General features: G+C 36.5%; 2 protein-coding genes across 8 annotated transcripts; one reads left to right on the plus strand and one right to left on the minus strand.

The window, feature by feature from the left end:
* The first annotated feature begins 7919 nt into the window (after positions 1-7919).
* LOC147864733 (uncharacterized) lies at positions 7920-11090 on the plus strand. 6 transcript variants are annotated; one of them, XM_087318872.1, is made up of 4 exons: positions 7920-8263; positions 8742-8823; positions 8924-8986; positions 9250-11090. In XM_087318872.1, the coding sequence occupies exon 4, from the start codon at positions 9341-9343 to the stop codon at positions 10736-10738; it is 1398 nt and encodes a 465-aa protein (XP_087174998.1). In that variant the 5' UTR covers positions 7920-8263; positions 8742-8823; positions 8924-8986; positions 9250-9340; the 3' UTR covers positions 10739-11090. The 6 variants fall into 6 exon arrangements, with proteins under 6 accessions (XP_087174998.1, XP_087174997.1, XP_087174999.1 ...); XM_087318871.1 differs by having other exon boundaries at positions 7920-8251; XM_087318873.1 differs by having other exon boundaries at positions 7920-8251; positions 8756-8823.
* Positions 11091-18837: 7747 nt separating this feature from the next.
* LOC147864734 (6-phosphogluconate dehydrogenase family protein) lies at positions 18838-25166 on the minus strand. Of its 2 annotated transcripts, none has more exons than XM_087318878.1 (10): positions 25036-25166; positions 23559-23647; positions 22760-22874; positions 22113-22263; positions 21485-21576; positions 21302-21397; positions 20230-20372; positions 19440-19524; positions 19279-19355; positions 18838-19180 (listed from the first exon to the last, which is right to left on the minus strand). In XM_087318878.1, exons 1-10 carry the CDS (start codon positions 25096-25098, stop codon positions 19081-19083), a joined length of 1011 nt encoding a protein of 336 aa, XP_087175004.1. In that variant the 5' UTR covers positions 25099-25166; the 3' UTR covers positions 18838-19080. The 2 variants fall into 2 exon arrangements, with proteins under 2 accessions (XP_087175004.1, XP_087175003.1); XM_087318877.1 differs by having other exon boundaries at positions 19279-19358.
* Between the last annotated feature and the right edge of the window lie 1389 nt (positions 25167-26555).

The following is a 26555-nucleotide window of genomic DNA, read 5'->3' on the forward strand; positions in this document are numbered from 1 at the left end:
GTCCTCAAGATCTTGGAGCGAAATTATTACAGGTTCCCCCCTTCTTCCCATATCCGGGGAGCCATTACTGTCCATCACATTGATGCTAATTACATCTTTATAATCGTGCAGGACTGCTGAATGATCCCATTATGCTCCCATCGAAGCACCAAATTACAATGGAAACTGGCGCGTACCTCTGTCCTACCATATCGTCACCCACCTGTGCTCCTACTAGTGCTGCCATCATTTTCAACAACAATGGTATCAGCGGTTCGGGTGAGCCCGATGATCACCACCAACACCATCAGGAGCCGGCTTCCTCTACCTCTTGGAGCACAATTGTGACAGGTGCGCCTAGTCTTCGCGTATCTTGGGAGCAAGTAACCGGTGCTAACAATGATGATGCTAATTACGTTATGATCTTCATGCAGGACTGCCGGATGATCCCATCATGCCCCCAGGGGACCAACAAATTACGATGGAAATAGGCCGCCCTATAAGTAATCCTTTAATTGAGCAGCAGCAGCAGGAGCAACATCAGCCAGGGAGTATAGCATCGTCATGGCAAGCTACTGCCAGTGATCTAGCCATGTTGCAATACCTAGCACATGAGCTGCTTTTGGACGATGATATGCTTCCAGAACTCCAGGAGCATTCATTATCAAGTGATATCGCTTCGATTGAGAGTGACCAAGCGGCACCGGCACCGGGCTTATGTACATCTAATTCTGTTAATCATCACCTGAAATGAATGGCCTAGCTTGCAGCAGCAGCTTATCTCGTATGGCCACGATGCACGGTCCTCGACAATCATCCAATTGCAAGAGTCGGAGGCCGACTATAGTATATCAATTCCTGATGCTGTTGCTAGTTACTTGTTAATTGTTATACACTCATACATAAATGACAATTAACGCCCTTCATATTGTCTATGTGTATGTATGTGGAATGAAATGTCTGCGTATGTGAGAAAGACAAGCTAAAACTCCAAGATTATTATTATTGCCTCTCAGCATGAGCGGGACGTGAATTCATCTCTTCTCGATACTCTGATGTCCATTCTTTCGCTGTGGTGGTTAACGAAATCTTCATCTTCTACATAACTGAGGTAGTTTATTAACAACATTCGTGTGGACAATCGATCCCTTTGTTTGATGTCGTAATCTGTTGTTGTGGAAGCGACCCCTTTTCATGAAGGAAGGATGACAGTTTAAGGGGGGACGGTTGAATGCGGAGTCTGAGGCTAGACTAACAGATAAGCTGAATAGTGACCATTCACCTATAACATAATAATGGTGGATTACCACACTAGTGGTTATACATTCGATTACGGATCTTACTGACTGAAGGAGCACGTCATTACCTGCTCACTCACTGCATCCTTCCTTTCCTGTTTTCTCCCGAGGAATAGTTAATCGAGGGGAGGAGCCGGTTATATTATGCTTCTCTTTACCGGGACACAGTGATTGGATTGATATGCCGTCAGGCGCACATTGTTTCCTAATAATCATCACACAGACTATGTTGCTGACTGAAAACAAGCATGTTGCATGGAGGGATTTATATTATGATCATCAACATAGTACCTATACCTGCAAGACGAAGCAAAATGGAGATGAATGAAATCTGGTACCAACGGCACGATCATATAACAAACCGAACATTTGAAGATGTATCTGTTCCGCCTTGTCCTTTTCTGGCTGGTTAATTAACGCAGATGGATTGTGATAATTCCGGCTTAAACTTCTGATCATTTGTATATTTCGCTAGACAAGAGACGCAATTTGCAAATAATAGAGACAGTTCTTAAAATGAAGAGAACGGATGGAATTGGAAAAGCTCATATAATGTTGAGGGAAATAATATGGAACTTCACAACAGCCGATGTAGTATGCAAATAAAGGAATGAAGCAGGAAAAGCAGTGGATATACGTGTGTGCGTGAGTGCGTGTGTACACACAACAATCCAAAGCTGATGAATACGATGAGATATTGTACTGAGCGAGGGAAAGTTAAACTAAACAATAAGGAGAGGCTCCTATTTAAATTATGGGATCATGTACATTATAAACCAAGGATAAAGAGTCAGCTCAGAAAAATTTATACTTCGAATGAAGCAAGCAGTAACAGCTTGTGGACTTCACTGAGAAACAAGAAAGGAACAAAAGAATGAAACAAGAACGGAACAGACGAACGCTACGCCAGATGGATATTACATGCTAATGTACAAGCATGATGTTCAAAATCGAAGCAGGCATTATAACAAAACGTTCTTACTTTATCTGACTCGTGGCTCTCCGGCTCCAGTTGGCCCGTTGGAAGCTTGTAGATAGGGGAGTAATTTATCTCTGAAGATTTATTCCAGATAAACACAACCAGCGCTAGTAACGTGTCTTTGTGAGAAATGTATCTCAGGGTTAGCTTGTTGGAAACACAAGCGAGATTTATAAGAGATAAACACCAAGTAGGGGTGTGGTTTATCTCGTAAGATTTATAAGAGATAAACACAAGCAAATCTAGAAACATTTTCCTGTGAGAAAGACGAGCCTTCCTATTCAGTTAGATCAATTGTTTCTTCTTCTTCCTCCTCTTGTCGTTAAGTGGAACGGATTCAATGGAGAAGCATGCTCCTTCGTTGAAGTGAATGAAGCGGTCGGAACACAGATGAAAACTTAACTGGGAACTACAGAATGAAAGCACAAGAGTTCGGAGGAAGTTAGATTGATAAGTGCAGGTGACGTGAGAGAAAGAGAAGAAGTAGAAGAAATCGCCTTGTGATTCTAAATAGAATCAATCTAAAGCTTCTCTGAAGTGTCGAAGAAGATGGAGAGGAATTGTTAATAGAAAACTCGCTACATTCTTTATGCGTAGCGAAAGGATTGTGTGTCCACCATAGACAAAACTGCTTGTTTGTGCAACCTGCAGTGCACTATGAAGTTTCAGTACAAATTGATCATGCCTTCGATAATGATGATGATGATGCATTGATGATGATATAACGATGGACGGAATGAAGAAGGTAAAACGTCAATACTATTAATGAAAGGCGCGTTTCTCAAAATTCCATCCAAACAGACTGTCTGTTTCATACGCAAAGCTAACAAAGCGCGGGATGTGCTTTGCTAGATCTAGTTCTTCTTCTTCCTCTTGGCGTTAAGTGGAACGGATTCAACGGAGAAGCATGCTCCTTCGTTGAAGGAAATGAATCATTCGGAACACAGATGCAAAACTCTGCAGTGTCAGGTGATTTTAGTACAGGATGAAAAATTGACAGGGAAATAGAGAATGGAAGCACAAGAGGTGTGAGGAAGATAGATTTGGCAAGTTCAGGAGAGAGAAGAAGAAATCGCCTTGTGATTCCACATAGAATCAATCTTAAGTTTCGCTGAAGCGTCGAAGAAGATGGAGAGGAAGTATTTATTAGTAGTAGAGTCGCCACATTCTTTACGCGTAACGAAAGCCATAGCCAAAACTGTTTGTTTGAGCAACCTGGAGTGCGCTGTGAAGTTTCAATATAACCTGATCATGCCTTCGATTATGATGATGATGATGATGATGATAGAACGACGGATGGAATGAAGAAGATAAAGACGTGAAAACTATTAATGAAATTCCATCCAAACAGACTGTCCAATTCATACGCAAAGCTAGCAAACCGCATTCCATCCAAATAGACTGTCCAATTCATAGACGCAAAGCTAGCAAACCACTTTCCCATTGAGAGGTGGTGTGTGCGTGTGTCCCGCCTTCTTGGGACGTCTTGGATTGTCGTTTGTGGCTGTGGATCACTGTCAAACTGACGATGATCCCATGTTCCACTAGTTTCATTCAGTGTTTCTCGTCTCGCCCCAATTTAACACCCATGCCACTCGTTCGTCTGCCAAATTTGGGATTTTCTAACAATTGTACTCCAAATTTGGGAATCCCCATACCCAGTTTGGGAAATACACAAAGTTCATGTGGTATTTGTTTGGTCCAACTTGGACCCTCACTTTTTTCGTTTATAGATAAGATATTACTATGGTTTTTGGAGGGCAAATATGACCTGTGTGAAACAAAAAAATATAACATTCTCATGTAATAGATGTGAGAGTGACAAGCAACTTTACTAATGAATGTCTCAAACTTGTCGCAATCCAGAGTGCACATAGTGAAACTCTACAATTGTCTCCTTTTGTGGAAAACTTTTTGCCCAACTTCACCATTATGGACTATAATAATGGTCATACGATTGAATGTGAACGTTCAATCTCCACTCACATATGGCATTCTTGTTTGATTAATTCTTACACTCAACCAATGTCTAACCCAAGGCAGCATTGGTATTTGACAAGTAAAAAACAATGAAAGGGTGAGAATGAGCATTGGAATGCATTTGCAATACATTTCAAATGCTCCCATTGGTGTACATCCAAATTTATTGACTCTATATGCACGATCTCTACATATCTTATTAAATGTCTTTAATTCACATCATTGCCTTTATAAATACATTTTTGCCTTTTGCCATCACCCATGCCACTCTCATGAATCGATTGCATTTTTTTATCATAAGTTTCTTGAATTGATTTCTGATAAAAGCATAAGTTTTAGAATACTAATCTTCATCATTGGAATGCCTATGATGTAGATCTACCCTTGCACTTATGTTGCATTGGCCTTGCAATGTTGTTCACAACATGGCAATGAAGGGCTAGAACAACTAACTTATTTCTATCTATGTTCTCTACATAGACCACTGACTTGAATGTATTAAATCTTCTCGAGAAGCTCTTTGGAAAAAGGTTTCCAATACTTGTGTTCATACATAAATTCATTACCCCTAATATAGAGAACAACAAAAACAAGCTTGGGCTCTCTCAAATATCACCCTCTATTGCATTCTTGTCCTCTCTCTCCTCACATTTACAATGTAACATATATATCTTATTTAAACTCTTTTGTTGTGCATATACACTTGATACCCATAGTAGAGACTATATTCTCTATTTCTTCACACGATGGTCATGTATAAATCACTATCAGTTATAGATCGTAGAGTTACAACAAGCAAACTTTCAAAAGCTTGCCAATCTCATTCCATTGCTAACCAACATATAAAAGTTACGCGTCTTCAAAAGTAAGTGGTTTCTCTAATACTTGCCCACGAAATGAATATATTCTAGTCTTTGTATCGTTGATTCAAATACCCATGCATTATATGTTATGGTTGTGGAGAGTGACCTAGAGTAAAGCCCACCTGTAGACTTTATGTGCCCTTTTTGGTGTGATATTATCTATATATGTGTTTTTCAATGACCATCAATTGTAATGTATACCAACACACACTTACAATGTGTGCCAACTTTTTGAGGTGATATCTATTTATGGTTCTGTCAACATCCAGCACATGTAATGTACATTGTACACCATTTTCAATGCATGATGGCATTTTCATTTCAAATTTCTCTTTTTCTTTGTCTTAGTTAATGGGAGGGAAATCCATGTATAGTTTTTTCAAACCAAGGAATTATATCATTGAAATAACAATTTGTTAGACAAACAAATGTATGTTGTCAAAGTTAAACCAATATTGCATATAAACATCGAACATTACATAATGTAATAAATAATAATAATAATTAAGGGAGTGATTAGTAAAAATGTAATCCCTAAAGACAATTCAATAGAGTTATGGTGGTTTAGAGAATATGACATACGATTAATAAATGGAAAACAATACAACACAAACAATATTGTTGATGCCCGATAAATGTTAACTATAGAACTACTCTAGAATATTCGGAATATTGTTGTATATTATATTTGGTTGTACATATGTATTTAGTGTGAGAGATGGATGTTAAAAGATGATGGAACACTAAATGTTAACTATAGAACTACTCTAGAATATTCGGAATATTGTTGTATATTATATTTGGTTGTACATATGTATTTAGTGTGAGAGATGGATGTTAAAAGATGATGGAACACATCTCCTTACCATGGCTATTTTCTTAACTTAAAAAGATAAGACAAGGTTACTTGTAGAAGAATGAGATATTTACAAAGGAAGCTATGAAAATTATGTATGTGATGACTTCTAGATCAAATGTTGTGGTATATAAATAGTCTTACCTTTTAAAATCCGATCTGAACAAAGTAATAAAGCAAATCTATTAAGAGATTAGGGAAATATAATAAATAACAAATACCCACCCTTTGAAGGCGGCACATATCAGCAATGTTCATTTCACGAAAGTTGGAAGACAAAAAACTTAGAGGAGAGTGTTTACTCCAAGTGGTAGTTTTTGGTTATTAAATGTCAACATTATAATTGGAAATGTAGGGAATATAACCATTTTATTATAAGACAACAAAACAAGAAAGTGAAAAAGAGAATTAGACTATAAAAAGCATATGCTTACATGAAGAGATTGTCTTTATTCTTCGTTTATATGAGTGTCAAGAATACCAAAATTGTGGAGATGATAGGCCATACATATGATTTAAGTTATAATATATAAATGTTTGTCCTATGAGAAACATGAGTTGTGTTTGTAGAAAGCATTGAGTTCCATTAAAGCACTAACCTCCTCAACATACATATAATGATATATATATATGGAAGTATTCCCATAGAGTAGTGCATTCTTCATTCCTTGCTCGATGCAAGGACGAGGTTTGTTGTTCAAGCATAAATAAATTTTGAGTATGCAATGTAGGTGAATTGGTATGAAGAGCAAAGTTGTTATATTAGGCCATCATTTCAATCATCAGAGGTGAGAACAAGCAAAACTACATGAAGATGGGCAAGGCAAGCAAAAAGAAACCAACATGGTAGCTTAGTCGAGTGCATATTGATTTATAGAGCAACTTAGTTGTAAGAAGTGTATGGCACAAGGAAGTGAGGTCTATTGTAATGCATGTACAATTCCTACAAGCTACTACTATATATCTAATAAAAAGCAACTCGGTGATATGTTTCTTGAGTCTTCCTATTGTATATTATCACTAAGAGGAGCAACAAAGCTATCCCCTTTACATAGAGAGCATTGGGCATGGCAAATGCACGATCTATATGTTAGATGCCCGAAAGAACTTTCTACATTGTGTTGGTATCATACTTAGCATGACACAGTAATGTAAAGAGAGCGTACAACACTATCTAGAAGGGGGGGGGGGGGGATACGTGTAACAATCGGCAAACCGAACCGCGAAACCGTGGCTTAACGGTAAAAACGGTGCGGATTGGTTTCAATAGTTAGAAACCATGGTTTTAACGGTTTTTTATTTTTTATTTTTTTAAATTTTTTTTATTTTTTTATTTTAAACAATCTTTTCATTTTCATGCATTATTCTCACATTTTAGGAAAATCTTTAAAATTTTGAAAATTTGAAAAACGAAATATTTTAAAATTTAAAATTTCACCTAAGCTGAGAACCGAAACCGAACCATGAAATTGCGGTTTTACCGGTTTAATGGCTGAACGGTTTGAATAATTTTTAAAGGTTCGGTTCGGTTCTGGTTTCTAAATTTTAAACGATTCGGTTTCAAACCGGTTTTGACCCTCTCGAACCGAACCAAACCAAATCGTTGCCGATTGTTAGCGTGGGTGTTGGGGACTTCTCTGAGGAGGGTATTGTTGGCAATTTGCAAATACCAAAGATTCCCTGGCTATACATACCTGTAAATAAATAAATAAAGTCCAAGTCATTCGATGGAAACTAACGGCGACGTTAAGGAGGTACGTGAAAGTTAACGGCGTGGGCCTCCCCCCACTCTGTCGCGCTTTCTTTTTTTTCTTCTTTTTGGGTAAACCCTCTCTCTCTCTAAACTCACACACACACACACACGCCTCTCTCTCTCTCTCTCTCTCTCATTCCCTCATTTTCCAGCTCGTTTTGCTTTTTGCTTTTCTGTCTGCTTTTTCATCATCATCATCTTCTTCTTGTTCTTCCCGATCCTCCGCAATCCATGGTTTCTTCTTCTTCTGTTGCTACTGCTGCTGCCGCTGCCGTCGTTTCTTCTTCTTCTTTAATATAATGCGCAAGGATCTTACCTAATGCAGAGCTATAGATATATGGCGCTCTTCTTGCAGCAGGCTTTTTAATCATCATCATCTTCTTCTTCTTCTTTCTCTACATCTGCATCGTAATGCAACAACGAAATATCATTAACAACAACAAAACCCGTGTAACTAGATTAAAGTGGTATAGTACGGATTCCTTCATTCCTTCCCTCCATTGTTCGTTCTGATCTTAATCAAGTCAAGAATCAACTGGCACTGTAAGAAAGAATGTATATTATCTCATGTTTTCTGCTCTTTCTGATATATATTTATGCATCCAGATCTCTACAGTCTTCTTGCACTGTAACTTCTCTTTTCTTTACAATCTTCTTCTTCCTTCTTTTTTTTCTTCAGATCTAGACGTTTTGCTTCTCGTTTCTGTTTTTTTGAAAGCTTTATCTGAATTACTGCAATTTCATTATATCTAAATTACAGTCTTTTTGGGTAAAAGAGCTGTGGTGGAAAGATACTCTCCATTTCTTCAGTTCGCCTTTTGTCACAGTAACTCACATGTTCTTTTCTTTTCATTTTATGTCCAGGCTATAAATCTCCGTTTCTCTTGAAAATCCGTCTATAATACTTACATCATTACCTCCAATAGTTTGATTCATTGGCTCTTTTTTATCCCTATCTAAACCTTGCGGAGTCGTATCCCTTTTCTGTTGGAAATTCATCTAATTGAAGAAACTTTGTTATCTTGAATTTCAGTTTTCTTTGTATAGGAGCTTTATGTGGAATGTAGCTCAAAGTCCAGAGCAATTCTCTACGTTTATTCACCGGTTTAAGAACGGTGCTTCATAGTTTCTTCCTAAATTTCCTTTTTTAAACTAGACGAATCGCGTCTTTATTCTGTTCCGATTCGTCTAACCAATCAAATTTGTTTTTTACAGCTAAAAGTTTGCTTGTGGCTATAGCTGATATTGCCTGAGGATGGCTTGACTTTGCTGAGCTTTGTAAGTCTCTGTGTCTCTCTCCTTCGTCCCATATTCCTCTGTATGTAGATTATAGTCTCCGTTAATGTAATCTAACTCGTGTTTGGCAGAAATCATTAAACGTCTCTAAGATTTTGTCAATTTAAGCTATTCAGCAATCAACATATCTAAGCGTTTGTCAAATATTCTAGTTAGAATTCTCAAATATTTGTTTCCAAAGATGAAATGGAGTTGATTGTGTGACGAGCACAATTATAATATAACTAACTGTGTGCTGCTCGAAGGTAAGAAGAACAAAAGAAGCACTAAAGTGTGACCGCAAAGAGATCTCATTGTGGGAAAGGTAAAGAAAGGATATCAAGTGATTATCAGAACATGGGTAGCTCATCTTCAAAGCATGACTTGACTCCAGATGGCAAAAATCCACCTCTGAAACGCACCTTGTCTTTGCCACACATGAATTTGAAGCTAGATGGATCTACACGATCAAAGAAAAGTTCGACTAGAGGAAACAGAAGATCCTCGTCCAACCTAAAGCCTGTAAAAGAAGAAGATCGCAGAAATGAAGAAGATCATAGTAATCAAGAAGATTATAAGAATGAAAAGATAAATCATACACAAGCTCATCAACAAGAGGATATTGAGATACAGTTTCCTTCTTGGAGGAAAGACTTTCCTGAAGATATCCCGTTCCTGACGAAGATTAGAACCATGGATTTGATGTCTTTCAGTGCAATCAATAGTCCTGCTCATTCTTTTCGCGCTATGGACCCCGTCGATGGGAACTCTGGTCTGAGATTGCTATTGAGCCCTATCGATACACCTCGAAGCTTTGCAGCATCAACTAAAAGTGTTCCTTTGAACAAAATATTGACGTACAGTGGATTGCTTCAGTTTGAAAAAAATAATGATAGTAACGACAATGCTATGGCAAGTCCAAGATCGAATGCAGTATCTTCTTGTAAGCTACACAATCCTGAAGAAATTGAAGGAATGGGAGATTCCGAAGAACCGAGGAGTCCTCTATTTGATCCATGTATACTAGAAACATTTGAGAAAGCCGTTGCAGCTTCATCTGAGGAAATGGGTTGGAACAGTAGCTCAAATGTGAGTAATACTAGCTGTTCAAGAATTGGTGGTTCTTCTTCTTCAGACACATGCTCTGATGCAGATAGTCCGGATTGGGTTAAAGAAAATAACACCCCCAAACCAGTTAATGCACTTCCAGCTGAAGAGAAGATTATTCGAACATCTAAGGTTTCACTACTTCATAGAGATCTTTGGAGCAAGGGAGACATTCTTAGTAGCTTTGAGCTGAAGTGCCTTCCAAGCTCTGAAGACAAGGTTGTATTATATATAACAAGTCTTCGAGGAATAAGGAAGACATATGACGACTGTGGTTTGCTAAGGATGATACTTAAAGGCTATGGAGTACATGTTTATGAGAGAGATGTATGGATGCATTCAAAGTTCAGGCAAGAGCTCACTCATGCAATGGGAGCTCTTCGAAATGTTCCGAGGTTGTTTATAAGAGGTCGATACATCGGAGGAGTCGATGATGTGAAACACCTACATGAAGAAGGCATTTTGGGCTGTCTCTTAGAAGGATTTCCATCCGAATCAAGTGATGTATGTGATTTATGTGGAGGTATTAAGTTCATTCCATGCTTCACGTGCAATGGGAGTTGCAAAACAACTTGTTTTGATGGAACTTTGCGATGCCCTGATTGCAATGAGAATGGTCTCATTTTATGCCCTTCATGCGATTGGTGAGAAGGAAGAATACATTTTCACCGCGAAACAATATTCTTCATATCCTTTATTGTTGCTTGCCAAAGCTGAGCAGATAATATAATGTTGGTTTTTACTATAGGCCTAACCTTGGATGGCCCTTCAGTTGTGTATGTATTCTTGAAGGTAAATTGTTTGAAACAATGTAATGTTCACTTTGGGTCTGTAAAAGGTAGAAATATACTTCACATAACTGGTCCTGGAGTCACAATATACGCAAGATTTGCCCATCACTCAGTCAAGATATCCCACAAATTTATTGTTGTAAATAAACATGTTCTAAGACTCTGGAATCTGGATGTGATGAAAAGCTGTTTTTACTAGTTTTTCTTAATGCATGTAGAAAATTATGGCTTCACAATAACAATGTCTAACATAAGGTGTTCGCCTACTGTGAACATGGGGAATGAGATGTTTAAGCAAGCAAGGACCTTAACATTCTTCTTTTGAAGGCAAAATGTTTTAGCTAGCTCTGCGTAAATTGTGTCTAATGTATAGAAATCCTTAAAATGTTAATCTTCTCCTAATATAAAAGCTCTTTGCTAACTATGTAATGTTTGACTTCTAAGGAAAATGTGAATAATCGGTTAACCAAGGGTTTCAAAATATGTATGTGTATACTCAAGTTAGTTAATGTGAAGTGTCTTTATATATATATGTATGTATGTATATATAATTAAGACTATCTTCTCGTTATTGTCTCTAATGCAGAAATAGGGAAAATAGTGTGCCAACTATATATCAAACAAAATAGCTGTCTCTCAATCAATCAATTAATGTACTAAATTGAATTGCCTAACCTCTATGATGTGACTACGCATAGGATTTCACTATATAATAAATGGGCCTTGTGTAAACATCATAGCTTTAGTTTCTCAATCAATAATAGTAAACAGTTAATATCAAGTTTCTTTCATGCATTACAGATTAATCTAGATAAATTGATAATGTGATGAAATTGTTTAAGCAAGCAAGGGCTTTAACATTCTTCACACATTATATGATTGGGGCCAAATAGTTTGGCAATCCCACTAACCATCCATCTTATAAAACAATCACCCTAAAGTTAAAGCAAAACATATTCTAAATAAGAAAAATTATTGGGCTTGCGAACACACCTTGCTTGGGGTAAATTGGATAATGGGCCAGCTGCATCTGTAAGAACTTGGAGTCAATTTCAACAAATGTCACAAGAAGATTGACTTGCACATCTACAATCAGTTCATGGTGCCAAGATAATGACGGCCACCTTATCAACAACATATTCTTCGTTTTTTACAACCTTCCAACCTAGGCAAGAACATCTATGGTTTTGATGCTTCACAAATGATACATTGATGGTTGTTAAGGGTGTTTCACCTAATGAGTGTGTTTCTTATTTTGAGGTCCTAGACAACAATAGATTGCAATCTTATACCTTTGATTGCAATTATCTACATGACTTGCGAAGTGCACCAGTTAGAGTGGTTGCTAAAACTGGAAAGAAATGGATCCTTGATACTTATCCGTCAATTGCTCATATGTGTGATATCCTGTGGTTATATGCAAAAGATCCTGTTGCAAGATTAACATGGGATCCGGGGGGTTGACTTTGGTCACACTCCTTGGGGGAAAAGATCGTTACTCAGTACTCAGTAAAACTTGGAAGATCATTACTGCTCTCTAGGAATGTAACGATACCAGCAACTCAAAAACATTGGACCAATTGGGGTGTCTCAACTTTGCATTTGAGAACCTACTGGAAATGGATCTGGTCAATCAAGGGGCCAACTAAATTTATTCTCTTTCGATGGTTATTAGTGCATATGGCACTACCAATTGGTCATTAATTGAAAGGGAATGTAGCACCCAATTTGCGGCAATGTGGCTTTTGCCATGAACCTCAAGAGACTACCAAGCATGGCGTATGGTCTTGTTCTTTTCCTCAACAACTATGGACGAAAGTCGTGTCTTTATTCCTAACAATCAATATAGGTTGCCTATTGTCATAGGGATCAACGATGTGGGGAGTATTACATTCCAGCTTGATGTTGTATGTGAGGCAAACGATGTTCATGAGGCAATGACAATACATAATAGAAGATTGATAATAGTTAGTCCCTTCCAACAACCTCGAAAGCATGTGCGATCTGTCTCGATTTCGAAAACAATGACCACAATAACGTTATCAACATTATGGAAATATCGATGTAACCGACTTTATGATGTGGTAGACATTCATCTCTCATATCTGTTGTTTGAGATATGGGAGAACTTGCTGGCAGTAGTTTGTGGCTAGTATGATCATATGCAGGGTTCCCCAGATACTGTGAACAACAAGAAAAGGAAAAAGCGTCTTCACTTATGGAAAAAGGTGCCCCTATTTACAATGTCAACCCAAGAGCCTCAATGGCAATATCGACTTCCACCATCTTGAATATCAACAAATGTAAATATCTTCAAGAAAAGGAAAAAGCTTCTTCAATTATGGAAAAAGGTATCCCTGTTTACAATGTCAACTCAAGAGCCTCAATGGCAATATCGACTTCCATCTTCTTGAATATCAACAAATGTAAACATCTTCTACAAAGTTCGATATTTGATCCTAGGAGTATTTTACATCATTGTATAAGAAAAGTTGTAACCTTCTTGGTAGCTAGGTTCAAGTTGTAGCCTTCGGGCGTTTTTTCTTAATACTATTAAAGAAAATCCTTTATAAAATAAATAAATAAAAACATATTCTAAATACAGTAGGATATGCCCTTTATTTTGTGCAACATTAGCACATGTTAAGTAACTTTATTGGATTTGACAATGTGGCAAGAAATGTTTGGTCGTGTTAAAGGTAGGGTGCAAACAGGGATAGAATAATTTCTTGTTTAAAGATATGAATATAAAAACAACAAACCATAACCTAACCTACCCCATCTGTTGACTACATGCCACATGGATATTTACATTAAAATTTAAGACTCTATCTAAATTCCAATTGCACTAAATATCCTTGAGGAAATCTAGGCATTTCAATTCCAACTTTTAAGATGTGAGTCTTGACCAACTACTAAAAATGACGTGAGAAAAGATGGATGCCATGATCTATTTTGTTCTTTGGCTATATTATTATTAACTTCACTTAGATCCTTACTCTATTTGTATAACATGTGCAACTCCACGATATATTCTCAATATCCTCTAGATTATAGATGTTAATTATAAGAGAGTTTGATAATTCATATTTCTTATATTGTGAGAGAGTAGCCTTTCCAAAAAAATTGTGCCACACCCCACCTCTCTAGTGGTCTGCCCAGATCACCATCACAAATAAATCAATACATTAAAGTTGAGAATTATTGTACAATCACATAATATTAATCCCATTAGTTTTAAATAATATTCTCAATCCATAAGTTCCACATGTATTTGGATATATAGGGATAGGATCTCCATTGAATGACTCCTTTAGTGAGGTGGTCAATACAAAAAGGGTGTTTTCAAAGAGTTTCTTTTGTTAACTGCATAAAGGGTGTATCCACATGCAATTCATGTATTTTTCTAGACATATATATGCCTAAGTGGTGCATGTCGGTGTGTTGGCGTTGGAGTAGCAAAAGTTATGGCAAGTTGGATTGTGGGAATTGATTCTTGGAAGTAATTTTGGATGTCCATGAATACAAATTGCATGGATTGATGGCGCAGGCATGCCTTTATCGTCATCAATAAAACCCCAGTTAAAAGGTGATAGAATATTGCATGTATGGATGCCCAAATTTGTGATATAACAACCCAAATGGCTTTAGCAACCAAACATGTAATGAACCTATGTTTGGCATCTTCCTCAACCACCGTGCAAAAAAAACATGTCCCATTTGAAATGTGTCTATGTTTTAAAGCCATTGCCAAGGCAACCCACCAACAATCACACGCCAAAGAAACACCTTAGCACGGAAGGGAAGATGAGACTGCCATCCTGCATCCAAAACTCTACGCCACCACTTTGCATGTCGAGTAATGTACCATGTGTCCACAACCTTAGTTGCTAACCAAGCTCTATCTTCAACCAACTTATGGTATACATCATTAGTGTTCACCACAAAAATTGATTGTCCAATACCAAATGACCAATCTTTCCATTGGTCTGCAACCACCAACTCTGGAAGCGGGAAAACTAATCTAGGCAATGCCAATATTGATTCCCAAATATACCCATATCCACGTGGTATATGAAACTTATTTCTAATTGTCCGAAAGGCCATCATTTTCCTACATGACTCTAATATACCATCTTCCACCGTTACCAATCCCAGCTTGGAGGCTGACCATTCGATTAAACTGTGTATTTAGGCTTTCTTTTCCATCCCAATGTATTATCCTAGAAGATGCCAAAACCTCTGTTGCCAAGGAAGTAATATCTTTTTTGCACTCAGGGGGGCTCCAATGAAATAATTTCAAGCATCACTACCAAGAAAACATTAATTACTGGACCATAATAGTTTCTAAACATTTAAATGCACTAGTACTATTAACAACATGCCACCATGATGTTGTAATTCTGGTACTAAACGGCCATGCTTGAGACTTCCAATACATAAATTTGTCTAAAATGGTCTCTGATATCCAATTCAAACTTTGAGACGTTGAGATATCAACATCAATAGGGTAACCTATGTGCCGACACACATTGCCTTGATCCAATATTTGGCCACACCATCCAAGATCAACCAAATCACTCTCAGTGCATCTAATGAGCATCGACTTTCGCATATTTATATTTAATCTTGACGCCAATGCAAACACATTCCACACCTCCATGGTTTTTGCTATATTATCAGGTACTGCTTTGAGAAATAAGAACGAATCATTGGCCAATGCATGAGCTATCAATTGTTTCCCTAATGGCAGAGCTAGTCCAACTATTTCCCCACATGTTGCCGACTCAAGCATCTTCACCAAAATCGGGTGTGTAGCAATTGCAAATAACAATGGACTCAATGGGCATCCTTGTTGAAGTGATCTTGCCAATGGTATTGCCTTAGTCACTCCACCATTTAACATAATGTGTGACATTGCACCTAATCCCACCAACAAGGGGATGCAAGACATCATATGGGACAAGAGTTGAGACTACATTTGTACAACTCAAAGGACCTCGAACAATGTTATTCCAAGAAGTGTGGAGTTCTGGTAAAATGCCTAATTCATGGAAAATAGGTTTGGTTAAGCTTATACCAAAAGTTGCATCACCTATGTCGATAAAGTGTACGGTAATTTCGATTACTTTAAACAAGCCATAAATCTTAAGTTGAAACAGTGCTGCTTTCAAATTACATGTAGCGACGACAGAGCCGCTGGAGAGGAGAGAAGAGGAGAGGAGAAAACTATGCGTTGACATAAATTAGAAATCACTATTAAAATATTTTCGTGGTCTTATCTACCACTTAGGGATCTTTCAGGCCGGCCGGATTGCTCAATGGAGACCAATATCATTAATGGGTGGGTTGTATAAGATTTTTGCCAAAGTAATTGCAAATAGACTTCAAAAGGTATTGTGGTCTGTGGTTCATCCAATGCAATATGGGTTTATTAAGGGAAGGGATATCTTGCATAATATTTTGAATGTGCAAATGGCAGTGGATTATGCAAAAGAATCCAAACAACAAATTGTAATGATACAACTAGATATCGAGAAGGCATATGATCATGTAAGTTGGTTTTTTATTACTCAACTCTCTCTCTCTCTCTCTCTCTCTCTCTCTCTCTCTCTCTCTCTTTCACACACACACACACACACACATCAAGGGAGGAATGAATGAATTAATAGATTACATAAGGAGCTATCTAAGTAAATCATTAATTGCTCTAAAGAGTGCCCTAGAGAAACTCATACCTCCATACACTTACAAGCTTTCTATATCGATGATTAGGCATACATAGGGATTCTACATATGGTCTTAGGTTTCGACACATAATTTGCCAATTCCATGAAAAAGATACGCAATGACCTCATAAGATTTGAACGAAAATGTAGCATTGACATTGTGCACAATCTATCAAAATACCATGACTTGTGTTGAAAGGAAAGCTTACTATGTGTCATTTTAAGTTGATGTTGTAGTCACAAAAAGAAGAAATGCCCTAAGCCTGACCAAAGAGTGTGAACGTGCTTTTCAAAGTATGGTCGTAGTAATGCAAACTTTGATATCTATATCTTGCACAATAATACATAGATACACCCACACACACTCTCGATAGCTTGTAATCATGTTAAAATGTTATGTGTATATATAAATACACACACATACTACATTCTAACAAGATTACAAGACTATACACAATGAAGCCTTTATCATATACTTCTCGGCATTATATCGATACATATAAGCAAAACCGATGCAACATAAAAGAATCTTATTATTCACGGTAAAGAATATTAAAATTCTTGAATGAGCAAGTTCTTGTGAAACCTTATACACGATAAACAAAAGCCAAACATGGATCCATTATAATACAAAGATGTGTCTCGTAAAGTGTGATACAAAAACATTTAGTTGAATAATTAGCATAGATAGATATGAAGATGTTAATATAACTAAAGATCATTCACATACTTCTTTATGATACAATCTCCTCAAATTCACATTGTGTAGGGAATGAACTCTTGCAAAGGAATGATGACATCATATTCTAGAGAACTTTTCTCTTACATGTTCACATGGTATGTCCACATGGGGCACACAAGAATCGATAATATTCTCATCAATCATAGCAAAGTCCCTTAACTTTACATGGAATTCCTTACATGAAATTGTGTAGAGGCCCATAAATTAAAAATGATTAGTTAGTTGAGTTGCAATGCTGAAGGTCGTTGTGACCATGAGGTCATGTCTCATCATACTTGGTTTATCCATAAGACAAATAAGGCCATGAGAAAATGAGTGTCAATTAAACTAGAGATACCAAGTTGGTAAAACACAAGATAGTCTATCTAATGAGCTCCATCATGTGAGATCTTTAGTCACTCCTAGATCATTGGTGAGCTTTCCTTATAGGTGTATGTAGATCGGATAACTATACCCCATTTGACGTGTGGACATTATACCAAATGCAAAAACAAAAGCCAAAGTGCTCAAATTAATTTCCTTAAAGAAGAAATTGTGTGCATTGCAAATGCAATGATCACCTCTTGTTTGTGTATGTAGTAACAACCTTTACAAAGTGGCAAAAGCTTTTCTAACTCTTAAGCAATGGAAAGACCTATTTTAACAAGAAATTTAAATAAGAAGAAGCAACACTATTATATTGAGTCTTGCCACACAAGTTCCAAATTTGAATTCTCAAACAATAGGCCACTTCTTTTAGCAAGATATCGACACTAAATATGGGAATTGTGCTATTCAAAATTAATCTCTTTTAAAGTACTTTTCAAATTGCCTCGAATTACTAACCAATTGGAGAGTATAGTTGTTGCTTTTGCTAGAAGAAACAATTTGACTGCTTGATGTGTGGAAATATACCTTTGATCTACACGTTGCCCATCAACTTATATCCAAACATACTATCTACATGTTGCTTACTTATTCATATGTTTTCTATGGTTCACTATTTACGAGTTGGAATTTGTTTTATTGATACACAAAGGCACCTCAACCAAGCATGCATATGGTACAGCATCAAATCCATTGCACACGCTTAACTGCTACAAACAATCATGTTTATATAATTGAATTCCAACATTCTGCAGACCTTGTTTCCTGCAACATGAAACTCCAAAGGAATGTGGTTCACCTCTCAATATGAATACTCCTTGAAACTCTCTCTGATTTGGGATTATTATTCTTTCAACATCTGGTGTAATATTATAGTTATGTTATTCTTTGAAGGCAACTAAATACAATGGCATGTTTGCAAGTTTGGATCGAACTCATAATAATATGACTCATATTGATCATTTTTCATTGCATCATGAAACAATTTCTTTACTATGGTTTATCAAAAAAATTCAATCAGTTCTAGCTTTTCATATAAAGTGAACGTAGTATCATTCAGCACAATTATCTTCTTCAAATTTTGACAAATCAAGGATATCATTACTAGGTATCCATATGTAGAATTGCAATAAAACACACGCAATGAATTGATACATATCAGGAAATTACAAGTACGTTAGCCTCCACAATTGGTACGGATGTTTGAAAATATGTTACCTATTTACATAGTGGAGATTATCTAAATTCAGTGGAGATGTATATATGGACTCTTATGATTCCTCACCATCACCATTAGATCAATACCCTTAAAACCAAAACACAAAAAGTGTTCCTTGAGTAAATATTCTTATCACCGGATTATCATTTAGAATCTGGCATCTCTTCAACTCCTTTGTATATGAATTGAAAGATACTTGAGAAGTCCTTATTATGCTTACCATCTTCGCAAAGTTCAGAATACCTAACAAAACGCATTAGAGAAGCATATACAAATTTCTTAAATTCCGATTAACATGTTTGTCCATATTAATTTTCTTAGAAATATTTGAGTCTACATACATCCCATGCACGTTTTTTGCTAGGGGTGTTATTGCTCTTTTTTCCTCAGCAGCAGTAATGGCTAGTCCAAGATCTTTCTTCTAACAACCAAAACACGAGGATCCAATACTTAAGGGCAAATTATCTCTTAGAAAAGGCATAAGAATAGAAGAGTATCATACCATTAGTTGACATGAAAACCCCCCGTTATAGTCTCGAGATGCTGGGACACCATTCATAACCCCAGGCACTGGATTATAGGTATCACTGGAACAAAACTAGTAGCTCCAAAGTGAGAAAATCACATAAAATATACACAATAGAAGGTAAGAAGAATTAGGAGTCCAAATAGAGAGAGAGAGAGAGAGAGAGAGAGAGAGAGAGAGAGAGAGAGAGAGAGAGAAACATAAACAATGAGACAAAAGCTTTTTGATATTATATACAATGAATATCTAAGTCCATATATGGTTCAAGATGATAGGTACCCAAGAACTTGAAGAGAATTAGGTTTAAACTCTTCACTTTTTATTTCAGTTCTGACAATGAACCATAAATATAAATTGTGTGATTTTGGCATGCTCAAGTTCATTATTACCAGTGACCACTAGAATCCCAAAGAGTTTGAAGAGTATTAAAAATCATATTTCATTTTTTTGTTTTGTTTTTGTGCAATATATACATTTCAGCTGAGTGAAGATGTACAAGAAGAATGCAATTCAAAGGTTAACTCCTAAACCCTTAGGTTAAGACTCAACATGTAAGCCACTAGTGTCTCCTTGACGAAGGGTTCTGTTATTAAGAAGAGAAGGTGGTACCACGTTGACCCAAATAAAACCTTTTCAAACAACATTTTCTACAACCCAATGGTAGAAGTTCTTTTTGGCAATATGTTTAGAACCTTTCTAGGGACAAAAGCACCAATTTACTGATTTGTACTGAAAAAAAATGAACCAAAATAGAAAGACAACGAACCTGCTCCAACAACGAGCAGATGAAGTGTTAAATATTTTGGAGAGGGTAAAGGCATCAAGCCCTAGTTGTTGCCCAAGAGCAAGTGCTTCCGAGATTCCGGCCATACTTACTGCCAATGCTAAATTGTTGCATATCTTCGCAGCCTGAATTTTTCTTTACTAGGAATCATTTCCTTTCCCAATAGAATATATTAAAGACAAAGAAATACCAACGTTGAAACAGAAAAACACACAAAAAGATAGAAAGTCAAAAACATTAAACTTGACTTTTCAGACAAGTGTCCATTACCTTTCGGAGAAAAAGAGTTACCAACACTTGGAGATCAAAACACTTTCAGTATATATAAAATTTCAAGATAATATATATATATATATATATACACATTAATATATGATAATGGATTCAACGAAACATTTTTTGTATATAGCCTAGAGTTTTTCTGATCTTGGTGTATTCATCTCCTAAGGAATATACACTGATCAAGATACAAAATGCATGTGAATGCACCCTTACGAATTATAGGCAAATGTGAATCCACATAGGATTAGACTAGAAAACCTCATTGAAAAGATGGAGCCTCATCTTGTGTTTGTAAGACGAACAAGAGATAAGAGATATCTAATAAATGGAACTCTTGGATTTATATTGTCTCTTCCTTTTCTCACTTTCCCTATCATTAGTTCTTCAATCTTTACTCCTCCCTCATGGCAGCTCTTGAATGTCAGATTTTTAACTTCAAGAAGATGAAACGGCTTTAGTCCACGAAACTCTTCATTATGACAGTATGCTGATGGATTCTTAACATGAACGATATTTTGTATCCACATTAAAAAAACAGCTGTTGTGAACTTGGATTATTCATCCTTTGTGAAAAATTGCCCTTTTGTAACTAGAGAGTTACTTAGCATTTTGAAATAAGCACTGAAAACAGCCCTAACGATGAAATAGAAAGGATCAAATAGTAACGATGTCATTCTTTAGAAAGAGGATCCATAACCCTAGCTAATATAACTATAATATAGAAAACTAAATTGACCACAAAGTTCAATATTAATTGAATGTCCATGCTTACCGCACCATTTCCAGAGCCTCCGCAATATTGAACATTCTTCCCCATACACTCAAACAGTGGTTTTGCAGCATTGAATCCATCTTTTATGCCACCAACCTGCAGTTAAAGAGAAATAGAATTGAAAAAACTTAATAAAATCTTCTATATTTGCAAAAGAAAATTTGAAAATAAATCAATTGAGACCATAAACGTGAGAATTCCAGCTTGTGCCCCAAGGACTCCTCCAGATACCGGCGCATCCAGCACAATAGGATGGTTTAGACCTCTAATATGGCCTACGCAATGGAAATAAAAGACGTAACAGAAAGGATATGACAAATGTTATTATGGTAAGTAAACGCAACATCATATTCCACTCTCACAAAGAGCTATATACTTGGGAATGCCCTTTGAGGTCATGTAGATAAGAAATTTCATGTATAGTATGAGGAGCTCAATGGAAGGTGAAAAACCACAAAATATGATTACGAGGAAATGTCTGCAAATTCTACTGTACCTATCTTAAGACTAAACAAATTCCATACATACAAAGTGTCACAGTTTTGGGAATTGGAATGTCCTTACTGGTAAGGTAAATACAGGTTTCATGGAGAGATCATTTTTATTTTTATTTTCCCTGTTTTTTATTTGGTTTTAAACAGGCTTGTCAGGTGTACCTTATTCATTTGAAGTCAAACATCAAGGAGAGGCAAATAATTAACATTGTAAAGTTTAAAAAATGACTTTTGTAGTAAATAAAGGCCATACATGTACTAAGTTCTTTTAGAGTGTTTCATAACTAAATCATATATTTAAATAATAATTCTCTTACATGAGTTTTCTGAAAGAGAGCACTCCATGGCCCTCGAAGAGATTTTATGACAGGTTTTTGGATCTACTGTTGATGCATCAATGAGTAAAAATGGATGGATGTCGTTGGGTTTTGACAATAATCCATTACATCCTAGATAAACTTCGGAAACCTGTGATAAACAGTTTCAAAAATTCAAAACTTTCGAGCATTCATTTCAAGGGAGAACTGATTTCCATACTACAAATGAGTACATAAGCAATGAATCAATACTAGTTACTTCTACAAGAAGATCCCCAAAAAAGTTCAAAAATCAAGTTACCAACAACTTGCTCCAGTCTATATCACTACCATTGAGCATGAATGACAATAAGCATGACCTAGGAATCAGTAATGTTCAAGATTTGAATCTGAATAAGTTAAACTTAACCTTGTGTTAGCTATATAAAGAACTGTCTCTTATGTTGAATTTAAGAGAGATAGTTCTTATATAGAGATGTACCTATGCAAAGGACTGACTCCTACATAAAAACTATCTCATGTTGAACTAACGCAAGAGATAGATCTTCTACAGACATGTTAAATTATATATATAGTTTCTGGCTACATATAGATAGAAAAAGCCGTGCCCTCCATTTTACTGAAATAAGAAAAAGATAGCTCATTACTGAAAGTGCACATGGAAGCATGGTAATCACAACATTGGCTAACTTCGCTACTTCACTTGGTGTTCTCGCAAGAACTGCACCCCGTTCCAAATACATGCTTACTATAGAATCATCCCTACCAAAAAAGGAAGGGGCAAATAGAAATAAGCAAGCGTTCTTTATTATCTTACTTCCAACAGATAGCAACCAATCACAAAAGACAGCTGTGAATGAAACACTCTTACATTCTCTTTGCCGATAGAAAAATGTTTAACTAATATTCCAGAAAAAATGAAGGGACAACTACAAATAAGTAAGTGTTTTATGATCTTACTTCCAATAGATAACCACCAATTCCAAAAGACCGCTGTCAGCAAAATTCTCTTACTTTCTCTTTGCATATAGATCCAATCATTTGGTTTTGAGGAAAATGATTAACTAACTAGTATTCCAGGAAACATAGAAAAATAACCCAGAGAGGAAATCATAAGGTAGCAGGAAGTACAATCAGAAAAGTAAGACATAAATCTATTTTATAACAGCCTCAAGAAACATCCTGATGGTTATGATGGAAAGGCCCTATGAACCTCAAAGTGTGCCCCGTCATCCATTTATAAAGTGCATGGATAATCTTTGTAAACGTGTTATGTTTTCTCAAACTAAAAACTCAGAGCTACAATACCTGATAGATACATACCCAAATTCTGATGGAAGAAACTATTATAGAAAAATGAACTGAACCCCAAGCCCAAATTTCTATTACGAAGCAATGCTATTCAGCAAAAGAAAAACAAAATGAGAGAGAACTTCAATAACTTACAAGTCATGAACCACGAGTTGATAACCTGCCTTCATCAAATTGTTAGCCATATGTGATCCCATATTTCCCAACCCTATAAACCCAACTTTCTGCAAAGCAAATAAATAGTATCATAAGTTTGTTATATGTGCCTTGTGGGACCTTTTTTCTTTTGTTTTTCTTTTGAAGGAAACATCTGTATTACTATTAAAGACATACAAAAGATTATAGGATGCAAAGAGTCTGCATCATCCCCCTCAACGCCAAAACCAAAACATACGATCATCATCTTTCCATGGAGCATAGACAAGCTATATGCAAGCTGAGGATGAGCTCAAAACGGCATTTCCATGTAATATAGACAATCTGTATGTAGGATGAAGATGAGCTCATACAAGGCTTTTCTATCAAGTATATATAGCCTATGTGCAATATGAGCATGATCTGACATAAGCTTCGTGCAGGAGCTGCGTAGATGATCAAATTTCCATGTGGCCGTAGACTTTTCTGGATACATGAAGGAAATCTATTTTATTTAGAATTTGGCAATATGTGATTGGATTGTCCGCCAACCATGTCCAGCTAACTGACTTTGCCCTGTTAGCTCACACTTGCCTGCTAGTTTCTTTGAATCTTCGTGGACTCCATATAGGGCTCGTACAATATAGAGATGAATGTTTACAAATCTCAATGTAAAAGATATTCTGATGGCTCAGACTCCCTAGCTTGTTTCTTGGCTTTCCTGAGCCCCAAAAGGGCTATTAAAAACTCAGATTGTATAAGAGATATGTGGGATTGTATCAATTGTTTAGCATATATGGCAGCCTTAGTTCAACATTGTATTACCTAAGACTCACTAGCAAATTTCTTTGATTTTTCATGTACTCAATATAAGAATTGGAAGAGACGAATGTGTTTCCATTAGTTGAATCTTCCATATTGTGTTGTTCTCTAATTACTCACCTTTCTTTTTGTTGTATTCTTAAAGGTACTGTATGATAATCCCATAGAGGATTATTTCTTGCAATCTCAGAAACCTCACCATCTTGAATGGGCCCATGTTGTAGATCTTTCCAAGGCAGAAATTTCAGTTAGATGTTAATTCGTTAATGAGATTATCTGGTGCTTCAGGCAGTTTTTACTGATTTAGTTATACTTATTTTGGTTTGATCTCAAAGATGGGGCAACATCTTCAGATGTAATCTCTCTTTTGTTCTCATTGGCCACTGGTTACTTCAAGACATCAATAAATGTTTATTTATGTTGATGGGGATATCCAATTCCATCAATCATTGTCAATTTCATGCTCTCTTTGAACTTAACCATTCCATTTTTCTACGCAAATATTTCTTCTAGATATACATACATATAGGTATAGATATAGATATACACGCGCACACACATACATATGATTGATAGAGCGAGAGAGAGAGAGAGAGAGAGAGAGAGAGATAACACACATAAGTCCCTCTAATATGCAGAGGAGATCGACCATCACCTTGAATGCAGAGGAAACAGTTGAATATAGTCTGTTGGCGAAGAAACAGGGCGCCGTCCTCATGTTTACTTGCTGAGTAAGAGTGTAGCATCGGAGTCATAAATAACAATCTGTGCTTTTTTGTTTCTTTTGGGTGTTTGGTGGCAATGACCCACACCTCTTTAAAGATAGTTCAAGGCAAAACCCTCATAGCTTATGCAATAGTTTAACTCTGCACAAACCCTTATGGAGCCAACCATATGCACCAATGATGCTCTTTCCACAGCTTTTGATTATCTTTATTATTGGTCTTTTCCATCCTTGACTCATGCAAAATCGGGGGGTTCCATCCTTCATATCTCTTGATCGATCTGCATCGTCAATGGAGGCTTATCTTCGTAGAAGCAATATTTAGTGGAGGGGTTTTATAATCATTCTTCCTTTTGGTTCATCATACATGCATGTCGTCTCAATCCTTGGCTCTTTGGTCTTGGAACACATCCTACCATTGTCATCCCATCTATTTGGCTGCAAATGGAGATATGGTAGGTTTTTCTCTCCCTTCTCTACAACTTCTAGTTGGTCAAGCCTTACCAATTGACACATTTATATATTTGATGGCCAACCACAACAACATTTGAACACAAATTGGTGGCTTTAGAATGGCAACAACATATAATAACTCATAGAAATCTTACAAGACATGTGACATATCTCTCAAGCATGCATGTATTATCCAAGTGATCACTTAATTGGATGTTGATGCTCATTAGAGACAAATTTGTCTACTAGGAATCATAAGCATGGGCTTTCCATGCAATGCGGCCAAAGGTTATGCTATGCAAATGATTATGTTAAAGGTTTCCTTGGTCAAAGATCAATTTACAAGATATTACATAATAGATTTATTTCGTTCTGTTGACCATCATTCAATACATTAAATATTATTTGGATTTCATGGATCATGATTGTAAACCTAAAAGAATGAGGGAACATGAACTTGAATACATTGTTTGGTTGCCTAATCTTGAACATGGCGAGCACCACAATATGGCACATGACAATTGTTATTCAAAGGAGATGGTTTTGACACACAACCCCTCCCCCCAAAATGTTGTAATATAATGTGTTAAGCATGAGCCTCCACATCTTTGCCACATTCTATATATATATTGGCAAGAATTTGTTGAAGCATCATGAAGCAAGGATAACACATTCTATATCCCAAAGAGCATACACCATCATATGAACTCAAAGACAAAGGAATTAGACCACTCAAAAGAGAAATTTATATTAATGCATTAATCTACAACTCTCTCGTGCATCATTTTAAACCCATCTACAGTATTTGATGTATTAAATCAAAACCACATTGAAGTATCTATCACATATACCACTAAACAACATCAAAGACACATCATAAGTTGGAACATTACATCTGGCTCCTGCAGACAATTGTACATATGATCTCGAGATTTTTTCCCACAAACTAGCAGACTAGTGGGTGATTTCTTGAAAGAAAATTTGGATTGGTTAGTGGG

The sequence above is a fragment of the Azolla caroliniana genome, unplaced genomic scaffold (genome assembly GCF_043228905.1).
Source record: "Azolla caroliniana isolate FFs.n. ecotype wild unplaced genomic scaffold, voAzoCaro1.0.p SCAF_4, whole genome shotgun sequence".
Taxonomy (NCBI): domain Eukaryota; kingdom Viridiplantae; phylum Streptophyta; class Polypodiopsida; order Salviniales; family Salviniaceae; genus Azolla; species Azolla caroliniana.